The 15,183-nt window shown below is 45.3% G+C and overlaps 1 protein-coding gene across 1 annotated transcript in view; it reads right to left on the reverse strand.

Annotated features, from left to right (window-relative positions):
- Positions 1-15,183, reverse strand: part of MRPS31 (mitochondrial ribosomal protein S31) — a 112,177-nt gene that overhangs the window by 85,773 nt on the left and 11,221 nt on the right. Inside the window, exon 3 of the mRNA XM_056561994.1 lies at positions 3,953-4,111. Within this exon, the coding sequence (XP_056417969.1) occupies positions 3,953-4,111 (159 nt within the window). The remainder of the gene's footprint in view (positions 1-3,952; positions 4,112-15,183) is intronic.

A 15,183-nucleotide genomic window follows, 5' to 3' on the forward strand; every position in this document is an offset into this window, starting at 1 on the left:
GTAATATTGGTCAGTATACAGGATTTGGTCAGTAACCGTATGATGGTAATATGTATGGTGATAATATTGCTGCTTATATACCGATGATATTTGGTAAATTTAAGATTCATATAGAGGTTTGTGTGTTTATCATGGGGAATTGTCATATATATATATATATATATATATATATATATATATATATATATATATATATATACACACACACATATATACATATATATATATATATATATATATATATTTTTTTTTTTTTTTTTTCTATTTTTGTACCATATTATGCCCAGCTATAATTGACATTTCGCCCTTCCCTTTGTGGCGCCGCCTTCACATAGCCATACCCATGACCGAAATGGGCTGCTCATTCTAAAATGCCTGGGCCTATTTTTGGTTCCAGTCCAGCCCTGCGGTGGGGGGGGGGGGGGTGGCGCTCTCGGTGGGGGTGATAGCACTCAGGACAAGCAGGAGGAGAGAAGCGGGTGGCGGCAGCGGTCTTTGGCACCGCAAAAGCCGCTGCAGTTCATTGATTTAAAGCGCCCGCTTTAAATCAATGATCTGCAGCGGTGTCGCCGGGGGGGGGGGGGGGGATAAATAGCCGTTAACTTATACCGGAATATCGGTATAAGTTATCGGCTATCGGCCCTAACCTCCACAGAGTATCGGTATCGGCCCTAAAAAAACAATATCGGTCTATCCCTAGTATAATATATATGTTACAGTTAAAACTAGTTTTGACTGAAACTGACTGCTTTCTCCCAGTTAAAACCAGTTTTTACTGAACACCTTTGTTGAAACACTAGTTTTTCCTGAACGCCTTCGTACAAACTAGAATTTACTGCTAATCAAAAACTGAATGTCAATTAAAACTGGTTTAAATAGAGACCCCTGGAAGGGTCACCGGGACCTTCTGCGCAGCCCTACCTGGGGAAGGTCCACCCTAATAAGAACATCATGAAAACACCCTCTTTTTCCCATAAAAAAAAAACTGTCGCATGACATTTAAACATAGTATCGGTAATTGGTATAGGCAAGTACGTACAAAAAAAGTATCTTTACTTGTACAGGTCTTAAAAAAATGTTGTTATTGGGACATCTCTAATAACTAGATTTATTTAGCATGACTATTGAATTTGAAAAGTATTAAAAAATGTACAATATGCCACGAAAAAACAACCTCAGAATCGCTTTGCTTAGTAAAAGCATTCCACAGTTATTACCACATAAAGAGACACGTACAGGGGTGTGGAAAATAAAAAACTACTTGTCCACGGGACTAAAACAGAGCAAAATCTACTTGTCCCTCATGACGATCCACTTGTCCGGGACAATTTTCCACACTCCTGTACGTGGTACAATTTTACACACTTTAGACCCGCCTGATTACAGCAATACCAGATTTGTATCGTTTCCGTCATGTTTTACTAATTTAAAAAAATTTGCAACTTTTTCAAATTTTTTTCATTGCCATTTTTTGACCCCTGTTGCTTTTAAAAATAAAATAAAATTTGCATACGAGGCTGTATGAGGGCTAATTTTTTGCACCATAATCTGTTTTTTGTATCGGTACCATTTTGTATTGATCTGACTTTTTAAACGGTTTTTAACTTATTATTCTGGGATATTATAAAAAATTGCAATTCTGTGGTTTGGTATATTTTTTTTACATTTACGTCATTTACCATATGGGATACATAATGTTATATTTTAATAGTTCGTACAATTACACACGCAGCGATACTAAATATGTTTATTATTATTATGTTTACATGTTTTTATATAGGAAAAGGGGGTGATTTGAACTTTTAACATGGAAGGGGTTAATGTGCATCTTTTTAACTTTTTTTATTTATTTATTTATTTTTTACACTTTATTAGACTTTTAGGAGGAATCATTAGATTTCTCATACAGATCAATAGAGTTCTATTGAACTCCATTGATCTGGATGCTCTGTGATCCATTGATAGAGTCTAGTCCGGCCAGGATCTATCAATGACAGAGCCGCAGACACCAGGGAACAGAGGTAAGCCCTCCGGCTACCGCTATAGTGGATCACCCCCTTGCGATTGCGCTGTGGGGGGGGGGGGGGGGGGGGGAGGGGCGATCCGTGCAAGTTCTCCCACTTAAAACGTGAGAGAAGGCCTGTAATTTTGATCATAGGTATACCTCAACTATGAGAGACATAATGAGAAAAAAAATCCATAAAATCAGATTGTCTGATTTTTAAATAATTTATTTGCTAATTATGATAATTATTAAGTATTTGGTCAATGACAAAAGTTTATCTCAATCCTTTGTTATATACCCTTTGTTGACAATGACAGAGGTCAAATGTTTTCTTTAAGTCTTCACAAGGTTTTCACACACTGTTGCTGGTATTTTGGAACGTGAGGTTTTCTATGGGGTTAAGATCTGGAGACTGACTAGGCCACTTCAGGACCTTGAAATGCTTCTTACGAAGCCATTCCTTCAATGCCCAGGCGGTGTGTTTGGGATCATTGTCATGCTGAAAGACCCAGCCACATTTCATCTTCAATGCCCTTGCTGATAGGAGGTTTTCACTCAAAATCTCATGATACATGGCCCCATTCATTCTTTGCTTTACACAGATCAGTCGTCCTGGTCTCTTAGCAGAAAAACAGCCCCAAAGCATGATGTTTCCCCCCCCATGCTTCACAGTAGGTATGGTGTTCTTTGGACGCAACTCAGCATTCTTTCTCCTACAAACACGACGAGTTGAGTTTTTACCAAAAAGTTCTACTTTGGTTTCATCTGACCATATGACATTCTCCCAATCCTCTTCTGGATCATCCAAATGCTTTCTAGCAAACTTCAGACGGGCCAAGGCATGTACTGGCTTAAGCAGGGAGGACACATCTGGCACTGCATGATTTGAGTCCCTGGTGGCGTAGTGTGTTACTGATGGTAGCCTTTGTTACTTTGATCCCAGCTCTCTGTAGGTCATTCACTACTTCCCCCCGTGTGGTTCTGGGATTTTTGCTCACAGTTATTGTGATCATTTTGACACCAAGGAGTGAGATCTTGTGAGATCTTGTGTGGAGCCCCAGATCCATTTTCTAATAATTGCTCCCACAGATGATTTCTACACACCAAGCTGATTGCCTATTGCACAGTCTTCCCAGCCTGGTGCAGGTTTATAATTTTGCTTCTGGTGTCCTTCGACAGCTCTTTGGTCTTGGCCATAGTGGAGTTTGGAGTGTGACTGTTTGAGGTTGTGGACAGGTGTCTTTTATACTGATAAGTTCAAACAGGGGCCATTAATACAGGTAACGAGTGGAGGACAGAGGAGACTCTAAAGGAAGAAGTTACAGGTCTGTGAGAGCCAGAAATCTTTCTTGTTTGTAGGTGACCAAATAATTATTTTCCATAATTATTTGCAAATACATTCTTTAGAAATCAGACAATGTGATTTATGGATTTTTTTCTCATTATGTCTCTCATAGTTGAGGTGTATACCTATGATGAAAATTACAGGCCTCATCTTTTTAAGTGGGAGAACTTGCACAATTGGTGATTGACTAAATACTTTTTTGCCCCACTGTAGATGACATCACTGGGTGGGCACCGATCAGAACTCTTGGCTCTAAATGCTCTATGGTTATTGTTAGCCTCACCAGCATTGCCTAACCCAGATCTAACCTACTGGTGATGCTATACAGAAGATTTATTTGGTCACTTAATTTATTGGTTCCATCAGCATAATACTTGTACAGAGCAGCACTCATATCCACTTCAGTTGACCCCGCTAAAAAAAAAACTTTTTTCTTCTCCAATACAGGATCCATGAGGATGACTTTTGGGGAGCTGTTTGACCCTGTCACTAGTTCTCCAGTGTTACTACCTTACCAAACAATTCTGCATATACCAGCCTCATTGAATGAAGTCCATATGACAGTACATTATATACATAGATAAAATACATTAATTCCTAACCTGATATCATCATTTCCTTTCCTTCGAATTTCTTCAGCCATTTTCTTGTGCAAGCGCAACTGTCTAAGAAGTTCAGACTCAACTTGTTTTTCCTGGGATGGATAAGTCGACGCCACAGCTGTTGCTGCATCAGCTAATTCCTTGCTCACTGGCTTCTCCCTACAAGAAAAAGGGAGATTAATGTAAAACCATAAACCACACAAAAGCATCTGTTTATTCATATGAAAACTGGAAATTAAAATAATAAAAAAGTTCTTACAATGTTTGTTTACAGTCTCCTCTATAGGACAAACATAGCATAATGGAACTTAAAGAAGATGTATATTAGTAGAAAATGCTGATCTTTTTTAGCAATAACAGCACCACTTCTGTACACAGGCTGTGTGTAGTCCTACAGCTCAGTCCCATTCACCAGACAATCTGTGGACAGGAGTGGTGATGTTTTTTCAAAAGAACAGAAAGCAGAATTTTTCTTATCTTGGACTAAGTCACATGAAAAAAGTAATTGAACCCCTTAGAATTAACCATATTTTTGCACTGACTACTGATAAAATGTGGTCTGATTGTTATCAAAGTTACAATCTAACTAAGCTAATAACATAAAAATATGTGTGCCCTTCATGTCTTTTATTGAGCACATTGAGTAAACATCCACAAAGCAGGAAGAAAAAGTGAACCCTTAAATTTAATAACATAACAGCAAACCTCCAAAGGTTTAATGTACTTGCAAAAAAGATTTGCACATTTGAGCGGAATTTTGGACCACTCCTCCCTACATGTGTGTTTCAGTTCATGAATATTTTTGAGAGCACTGCATGCACAATTCTGTTCAGGTCATGTCACAGCATCTTGATAAGGTTAAAAGGGTTTTCTCATTTCATAAAGTTATCCCCTGTACATAGGATAGGGGATAACCAGCAGATTGGTGGGTAGTGTCTGATTGCGGAGAGGTTCCACAGCTCGGACCGCCCGCGATCTGCTGAATGGGATTTGGCTCTATGAAAAGAATGTGTGTTGTACACAGCATAGATAATTAAAGGAACGCTCCACTCTGAGAGCCAGGGTCCCATGAAGGAGATCCTGGGGGTCCCAGTGGTTGAACCCACCTTGATCAGAAACTTATCCACTATCCTGTGTGGATAGTGTTCTTTTTTTTTTTTTTTTTTAACCAAACGAAGCATTTGTGCTAATAAGCTCCTCATGCCGATGGTTTTAATATGGGCCGCAATGGGATTTTTTGGGGGGACAGCACAGGATTCCTTTGTGGTGGGCTTCTATGAACACCATTTTTGTTAAAGACATATGCACACAGGATTTGTGGTTTGTAGAATCTTCTGTAGGTCTTTGGCTGTCACCCTTGGGCTCTTTGTCACATCTTTCAGGATAACTCATTGTGCTCTAGCACTGGTTTTAACAGGCTGTCGGCACCTTGGGAGAATAGAAACACTCCAGAGTTTTCTCCCATTTGCAGACAATGGGGAACATTTACCATATGCAGCACCTATGTAAAGCTTCACCCATTTTCAGTTTGCGCATGCCTCTTAGTAAATCCAGGAGCTTTGTGGTGCCTGTTGCACGTGGCATATAAAACTACACCAGCTCCAAGCAGGTGTAGACTTCTGTGACTTTTGGTGTTGCACATCAGTCCTAAAGCCAATGTGTCTTCATTCACACAAAGCATTTTGTTCAGTATTTTAGCCAACACCAGAGGTAAGTCTAAAGCATAGAAAAAAGTGCAAATCTTTCAATTGTACTTTTTCTTTGTGTCGGTTCCACTCATGGAATACTGACCAAAATACCGTGTGAACCCAGCCTGAACAAGGATTGGTTTACAGCCATCATCGGCAATGTCTTTGTAGACTTTTCTAGCATCATGCATCTCTAGAACATCTATAACATGATGTTTTCTGAAAAGCTGTTTGCAACAACACATTGCTGACACTGACCAATTGTCCTTGAAAAGAAAGATCTGTCAGTACCCAGGCTTTGTGTGCCTTTATATAATGGGCAGAACACATGCAGAACTAACAATCTAATCTCCTTAACTGAAACATTTTGCCAGAAGCCCTTACTGAAGTCATTAAACACAGAAGTTCACTTACTTTTCTCCATGTACTGTTGATGGTTACTGAAAGTGCACAATAAAATTTTAAATGTAAACTTTAGAAAATGCAGTTACGATAGATGTGAACGTACACTTTAAAAAGACAAATAATCCGTGCCTGTGAGCAGCTCTGAGCACCGGACAGGGAGGGGGGTTAGAAGTCCAACTCGCACATTTTTGTAAATATTTTACTATATCTTTTAATGCAACAACACTGAAGTAATTACCCTCTGCGACAATGTAAAGTAGCGAGTGCACAGTCTGTATAACAGTCTTTAATGTTGTGTCTCCTGAAAAATAACACAACACACAGCCATTAAATGGGTACTGCGGTGGAAAAAAAATTTTCATATCAACTGGCTCCAGAAAATTAAACAGATTTGTAAATTACTTCTATTAAAAAATCTTAACCCTTCCAGTACTTAGCTGCTGTATGCTACAGAGGAAGTTGTGTAGTTCTTTCCCGTCTGACCCCAGTGTTCTCTGCTGACACCTCTGTCCATGTCAGGAACTGTCCAGAGTAGGAGCAAATCCCCATAGCAAACCTCTCCTGCTCTGGACAGTTCCTGACGTGGACAGAGGTGTCAGCAGAGAGCACTGTGGTCAGACAGAAAATAACTACTCAACTTCCTGTGGAGCATACAGCAGCTAATAAGTACTGGAAGGAATAAAGAGAATTTATCACTTTTTTTTATTTATTTATGAATAAAATTATATAAAATTAGTTAAGTTAATGACACTCATTTTACTATTGCAAACCCGACATGGTTTGTGGAGTTGTGTGCCAGATTGCGCCAGAAATTCTGTCTGCGCCAGAATGTGCGCCAGAATTTGCACCAGAATTGAAAATACCCTGAGTAACTCTCCATTTTGCTAAGAAAATCCTAAAAAATAAAATAAAAAAAGGACATGGCCATAGGGAAAAGGGGGCGTGGTCACCGAAAAGAGGCATATTCACGACATTTTCACAAAAACCCAACATATTCACTAAGGTTTCCACAAAAAATGTGGTGGAATTGAGCTGAGGAAAACCCACACAGATCAGAGCATGTGTAAAAAAAAAAAAATAAATAAAGCAAAATGTAGGGAAAGTGGAAAATGTAGGGAAACCTTAGTGAATACTGTGGAAAATAAACTGTAGGGAATTAAAACCCACAAGGAAACCTACACAACACTCTTAGTAAATAAGGGCCAATATGTGTATGTAATGCAATTGTATTGTAGTTTACATTTTATTCAATTATATTGTTTTCACTGGGGGCTGCCATTACTTAGAGAATCTGTGATGACGTCACTTAATAACACCTTCACAGACGCTCTACGGCACTCACTGGCCATAGACCCCTAAAGACAAAGCCCGTCTCATAGAGGAACATTATCAGTGAAAATTCTGTGTTCTGCACATGTAAGTCATGCGCAGAACACAGCCCATGTTCGACACAAGATGCTGCCAGCGCCATGTAATAGAAGTCCCAAAGCAGCCGCTGTGTTGTCAGCTGCTTCCGGACCTATGTCACCCTCCCCAGCTGGCTCCTGTTGTTACCGGGTTGTCGCCAGCCAACAGCTGAAAGATGCGGGGAGCCGACAGTCCGGTGACCACCTATGGCCACCGTGCTCCTCTCCCCCACCCTAGGCCCCTGTTCCTCCGGATGCCTGTCGTTATCTATTAATGTCTGGCCAGCTGTGTAATAATAGCGACGCCCGCTGGTGACGAAACACTGTGCGCCGCTCTCATTACACCGGCCGGCCAGACAGTGACAACAGAGCAACAGTGGATTGTATGGCCCAGACTTGAGGGGAAAGGGGAGGAGTGGGGCACTACAACCCCCAGTATACCTTTTGCTGCAGTGGCATGCTGGGAGTTATAGTTTTGCAACAGCTGGAGACACTCTAGTTGGGAAACATTGGTGTGGAGGGAGAATACTATCTGGAAAAGTATTTCCCAACCAGGGTGTCTAAAGATGTTGCAAAACTAGATCTCCTAGCATGCCCAGACACCCTCTACTGTGGGGTGGGGGGGGGGGGGGGTGGGGGGGGGGGACTCTGCTGCCTATACCTACCGTGAGGTGGACCTCTGCTGCCGTTATCCTACCGTGGGAGGGGGACCTCTGCTGCCGTTATCCTACCGTGGGAGGGGGACCTCTGCTGCCGTTATCCTACCGTGGGAGGGGGACCTCTGCTGCCGTTATCCTACCGTGGGAGGGGGACCTCTGCTGCCGTTATCCTACCGTGGGAGGGGGACCTCTGCTGCCGTTATCCTACCGTGGGAGGGGGACCTCTGCTGCCGTTATCCTACCGTGGGAGGGGGACCTCTGCTGCCGTTATCCTACCGTGGGAGGGGGACCTCTGCTGCCGTTATCCTACCGTGGGAGGGGGACCTCTGCTGCCGTTATCCTACCGTGGGAGGGGGACCTCTGCTGCCGTTATCCTACCGTGGGAGGGGGACCTCTGCTGCCGTTATCCTACCGTGGGAGGGGGACCTCTGCTGCCGTTATCCTACCGTGGGAGGGGGACCTCTGCTGCCGTTATCCTACCGTGGGAGGGGGACCTCTGCTGCCGTTATCCTACCGTGGGAGGGGGACCTCTGCTGCCGTTATCCTACCGTGGGAGGGGGACCTCTGCTGCCGTTATCCTACCGTGGGAGGGGGACCTCTGCTGCCGTTATCCTACCGTGGGAGGGGGACCTCTGCTGCCGTTATCCTACCGTGGGAGGGGGACCTCTGCTGCCGTTATCCTACCGTGGGAGGGGGACCTCTGCTGCCGTTATCCTACCGTGGGAGGGGGACCTCTGCTGCCGTTATCCTACCGTGGGAGGGGGACCTCTGCTGCCGTTATCCTACCGTGGGAGGGGGACCTCTGCTGCCGTTATCCTACCGTGGGAGGGGGACCTCTGCTGCCGTTATCCTACCGTGGGAGGGGGACCTCTGCTGCCGTTATCCTACCGTGGGAGGGGGACCTCTGCTGCCGTTATCCTACCGTGGGAGGGGGGACCTCTGCTGCCGTTATCCTACCGTGGGAGGGGGACCTCTGCTGCCGTTATCCTACCGTGGGAGGGGGACCTCTGCTGCCGTTATCCTACCGTGGGAGGGGGACCTCTGCTGCCGTTATCCTACCGTGGGAGGGGGACCTCTGCTGCCGTTATCCTACCGTGGGAGGGGGACCCACTGCTGCCGTTATCCTACCGTGGGAGGGGGACCTCTGCTGCCGTTATCCTACCGTGGGAGGGGGAACTCTGCTGCCGTTATCCTACCGTGGGAGGGGGAACTCTGCTGCCGTTATCCTACCGTGGGAGGGGGAACTCTGCTGCCGTTATCCTACCGTGGGAGGGGGAACTCTGCTGCCGTTATCCTACCGTGGGAGGGGGGAACTCTGCTGCCGTTATCCTACCGTGGGTGGGGGAACTCTGCTGCCGTTATCCTACCGTGGGAGGGGGACCTCTGCTGCCGTTATCCTACCGTGGGAGGGGGACCTCTGCTGCCGTTATCCTACCGTGGGAGGGGGAACTCTGCTGCCGTTATCCTACCGTGGGAGGGGGAACTCTGCTGCCGTTATCCTACCGTGGGAGGGGGAACTCTGCTGCCGTTATCCTACCGTGGGAGGGGGAACTCTGCTGCCGTTATCCTACCGTGGGAGGGGGAACTCTGCTGCCGTTATCCTACCGTGGGAGGGGGAACTCTGCTGCCGTTATCCTACCGTGGGAGGGGGAACTCTGCTGCCGTTATCCTACCGTGGGAGGGGGAACTCTGCTGCCGTTATCCTACCGTGGGAGGGGGAACTCTGCTGCCGTTATCCTACCGTGGGAGGGGGAACTCTGCTGCCGTTATCCTACCGTGGGAGGGGGAACTCTGCTGCCGTTATCCTACCGTGGGAGGGGGAACTCTGCTGCCGTTATCCTACCGTGGGAGGGGGGAACTCTGCTGCCGTTATCCTACCGTGGGAGGGGGAACTCTGCTGCCGTTATCCTACCGTGGGAGGGGGAACTCTGCTGCAGTTATCCTACCGTGGGAGGGGGACCTCTGCTGCCGTTATCCTATCGTGGGAGGGGGAACTCTGCTGCCCATACCTACCGTGGGAGGGGGAACTCTGCTGCCCATACCTACCGTGGGAGGGGGAACTCTGCTGCCCATACCTACTGTGGGAGGGGGGAACTCTGCTGCCCATACCTACTGTGGGAGGGGGAACTCTGCTGCCCATACCTACTGTGGGAGGGGGGAACTCTGCTGCCCATACCTACTGTGGGAGGGGGAACTCTGCTGCCCATACCTACTATGGGGGGGTGGACTCTGCTGCCCATACCTACTGTGGGGGGGGGGGACTCTGCTGCCCATACCTACTGTACTGTGGGGGGGGGGGGAACTCTGCTGCCCATACCTACTGTGGGGGGGGGGGGACTCTGCTGCCCATACCTACTGTGGGGGGGGGGACTCTGCTGCCCATACCTACTGTGGGGGGGGGGACTCTGCTGCCCATACCTACTGTGGGGGGGGGGGACTCTGCTGCCCATACCTACTGTGGGGGGGGGGGGGACTCTGCTGCCCATACCTACTGTGGGGGGGGGGGACTCTGCTGCCCATACCTACTGGTGGGGGGGGGGGGGACTCTGCTGCATATACCTACCATGGGGGAACTCTGCTGCCTATACCTACTGTGGGGAACTCTGCTGCCTATACCTACCGTGGGAAACCAGGGTTGTTCCAGATGATGCAAAGCTACGACTCTCTAGGTATGCTGCGACTTGTAATCTTGCAACATCCTGGTTAGGAAAGACTGCTTCACAGTGTCTCCCCTGCCTACCAGTGTACCACACAGGATGTTACAAAACTACAACTCCCAGCATGCACAGATAGCATTTAGCTGTCTGGGCATGCTGGGACCTGTGGAGTGACACTGTGTGAAGCAGTGCTTCCCAACCAGGATGTTCCAAAACTAAAACTCCAAGCATGCCCAGACAGCTTTTAGCTGTCTGGGAGTTTTAGTTTAGAAACAGGGTGCCTCCAGCTGTTGCTAAACTATAACTCCCAAGGTGGGAGTTGTAGTTTAGGAACATCGAGACTCCAGCTGTTGCAAAACTGGAGGCTCACTCTTGAAAAATTACAACTGCCATCATTCCCAATAATGGGGGTATAGTTTAGCAACAGCTGGAGGCTCCTTGTTTGGAAACCCTGCTTTATGGGCATTCTGTACTAACCAATTTTCAGTGTTTTTTTTTTTCTTATTTCAGATCTGTGTATTCAGAGGACTACTTCAGATTCTGTGAACTACGACGATGACCAGCGTTTTTTGTTTACAAATAATAAAATGGTTAACGAGGGCTTGTGTGGGGGGGGGGGGGGGGAGTCGTTTTTGGAATAAAAGTTTTTAAAACTTTTTTTTTTTAATTCACTTTACAGGCTTAGTAATGGAAGCTGTCTTATAGAATGAATTCATCACTAAGCCAGGGCTTAGCATTAGCCACAAAAACAGCTAGCACTAAACCCCAATTACTACCCCAGTACCCACCACCACAGGGGTACCGGGAAGAGCCATACCAACATGCCCGGAGCATCAAAAATGGCGCTCCTGAGCCTAGGCGGTTACAGGCTGGCGTTATTTAGGCTGGGGAGGGCCAGTAACAATGGTCCTCGCCCACCCTGGTAATGTCAGGCTGTTGCTGCTTGGTTGGTATCTGGCTGAGAATAAAATTACGGGGAACCACACACTTTAAAAAAATATTTGATTATGCAAAAATCGTGTGGGTTTACCCTTATTTTCATTCTCGGTCAGATACCAACCAAGCAGCAACAGCCTGACGTTACCAGAGTGGGTGAGGACCATAGTTAATGGCCCTCCCCAGCCTAAACAACGGCAGCCTGTTATTGTCTAGGCCCAGGAACGCCATTTTTTGATGCTCTGGGCCTGTTGGTACCGGCTCTTCCTGGCACCCCTGTGGTGGTGGGTATGGGGGTAATAATTGGGGGATAGCGCTAGCTGTTTTGGGGGCTAATACTAAGCCCTGGCTAGGTAATGGACTCTACTAAGCCTGTCAAGTAAATTAAAAAAACACGCGTTTTCAAAATTTTTATTCTAAATACCACTCCTCCACAAGCCCTCGTTAACCATTTTATTATAATTTAACAAAATAAAATGCGGATCAATGAAGTAGTCCTCTGCATACACACAAAAAAAACTATTTTGTTAGTACATTTAGGGGGAAAAAGTTGTAAAAATATATTATATATATATATATATATATTTGAAAATTTTAAGCATAGCTGCGACTGCAGAAATGTAGGTAAGAGACTTCTGGCAGCGACAGCCAAAGCTCAAAAGACTTTTGGTAGTCTGTGCTACCACTCTTGAAATGAAAAAACTGCAAGACCCCCTACCCCCTTTCCTTTTGCATACAGGCACAAGAGGAAGGTACAGAGGGGTGAGGCCAGTTTTGCAGCAGGGTCCTTGCTTTCACCAGATTCCTTTATGTCAGCTCCCTCTGCTGGTATACGGTGGGAAATATGACAAGTCATTTAAAAAATTTTCATATTTTGTAAACAAGTAAACATTTTTTAATATATTTCCAAAAATATTTTAAAAATATATTTAACCTAAAAAACAAAAAACAAATTTCAAAACAACATTTGGTAACACATTCCCTTTAAGATTTTTTAATAGAAGTAATATACAAATCTGTTTCTGGCACCAGTTGATTTGGGGAAAAAAAAAATTTCACCGGAGTACCCCTTTAATGTCTAAACCTTGGCAACAGAAGGGAGTACACCCCCTAAGTGGAAATGTCCAAATTGGGCCCAATTAGCTATTTTCCCTCCCCGGTGTCATGTGACTCATAAGTGTTACAAGGTCTCAGGTGTGAATGGTGGGCAGGAGTCTTAAATTTGGTGTTTTCGCTTCTACGACCTCTAATACTGGCCATTGACAGTTCAACATGGCTCCTCATGGCAAAGTACTGTTTCATTGTTGTTCTGCATAATGATGGCCTAGGCCAGGGGTCGGCACACTCATGGCATACCGGGTGCTTTTGAGTCCCGGATCCCCAGGCAAACGAGCGCCGCATTAAGCTGTGTGCACACACAGCCAAAGCCTCCTCTCTGTGAGCCGCAGGACCTATGGCTTCACTGAGAGGGGACCAGTGAACTCTGCCCCCACGCAGTGCAGGTGCCGATGAAGTCACTCATCGGCGCCTGCACTGTAGCGGGAGAAGAAAACAGCTAGCTTGTGCTGCCGAGGAGATCCCTGCCTGCGATATAGGTGAGTAAAAGTTTTTTTTTTTTTTTTTTTTATCACCCTCATCAGGGGAGGTGCAGGTGATGGGAGGCACAATGAGTCATCAGATCAATTCCTGATAGGTGTTGTAGTTCTTGACAGTCATCTACAAAGAAATAAAGCTTTTATTTGTAGGGTAATGAATACAGCGAGCTGCCAGGAAGGATGTCCGAACATATAAACACCCCAGAAGATGAATGTGTGCAGAGTTTATAGGAGGCCCTGTGACTAGAATAGACAATGTGCTTGGTTTATAGAACTAAATACCTGGACAAATGTTAGAAGAAAGGGGCACAAGAGTGACAGCAAGGAAGGTATGAAAGAAGAGAGATGGGCAGGGAGGAAAGGAGTGACGGATGGAGGAAAAAAGATAAATGAAGGATGGAGGAAAGAATAAAGGAAAGGAGAAGAAAGTGGGGACGGAAAGGAAGAAGGAAGGATGGAAGCAGCTAGAAAGGTGGAAGAAGCGAAGAAAGGGCACAGAATGGATGTAAATGAAAGAATAGAGAAAGGGAGTGAGGATGTGAATGATGGAAGGAGAGATAATGGAAAGATGGAAGGAGGCTGTATGAAGAACAGGAGGAAAGAAAGGAAGAGGAAGGAGGTGAGAAGAGAGGGATAGATAAAGGAAAGGAAGTAGGGAGGTTGTGAATTAAAGAAATAAAGAGGCAAGGCGGGGGGTGAAACAAATAAGGGTTTTTCCGTTTTTGCATTTTCGTTTTTTCCTCCTTGCCTTTAAAAAATCATAACTCTTTCAATTTTGCACCTAAAAATCCATATGATGGCTTATTTTTTGCGCCACCAATTCTACTTTGTAATTGTCAGTCATTTTGCCCAAAAATCTACAGCGAAATGGAAAAAAAAATCATTGAGAGACAAAATTGAAAAAAAAAATCAATTTTTTAACTTTTGGGGGCTTCTGTTTCTACATTTAAAATTGTCATCTTCTGGCCCCTATAACTTTTTTATTTTTCCGCATATGGGGCAGTATGAGGGCTCATTTTTTGTGCCGTGATCTGAAGTTTTTAGCGGTGAAGTTTTTGCATTGATAGGACTTATTGATCGCTTTTTATTCATTTTTTCATTATATAAAAAGTGACCAAAAATGCACTATTTTGGTCTTTGGAACTTTTTTGCGCGTACGCCATTGACCGTGCGGTTTAACTATATATTTTTATCATTCGGACATTTCCGCACGCGGCGATAGTATATATATTTTCATTTTTACTGTGTTTTTTTTATGGGAAAAGGGGGGTGATTCAAACTTTTAATAGGGAAGGGGTTAAATGATCTTTATTTACTTTTTTTTTTGCAGTGTTATAGCTCCCATAGGGACCTATAACACAGCACACACTGATCTTTTACATTGATCAATTGTTTCTCATAGGAAACCAGTGATCGATGATTCTGCCGCTTGACTGCTCATGCCTGGATCTCAGGCACTGAGCAGTCATTCGTCGATTGGACAGCGAGGAGGCAGGTAGGGGCCCTCCAGCTGTCCTGTAAGCTGTTCGGGATGCCGCGATTTCGCCGCGGCTATCCCGAACAGCTCCCTGAGCTAACCGGCATGCTTTCACTTTCGACGCGATGTTCAACTTTGAACGCCGCGTCTAAAGGGTTAACCGCGATCAATGCCGCATGCTATTAGCCACGGGTCCCAGCCATTGTTAGAGGCCGGGCCCGACCCGCTATGATGCGGGGCAACGCCATGGCCCTGCGTTATAGATCCGGAGCGGACTCATGACGTATCGGTACGTCATGGGTCCTTAAGGGGTTTTAAGAGAATCGGGATAAGATAAGATAGGAATTATGAAGGGAAGTGGGAGGAAAGAAGAAAGGAAGTAGAATGGGAGAGAGAGAGGTGGGGAAG

Source organism: Hyla sarda, chromosome 2, assembly GCF_029499605.1.
Source record: "Hyla sarda isolate aHylSar1 chromosome 2, aHylSar1.hap1, whole genome shotgun sequence".
Lineage (NCBI taxonomy): Eukaryota > Metazoa > Chordata > Amphibia > Anura > Hylidae > Hyla > Hyla sarda.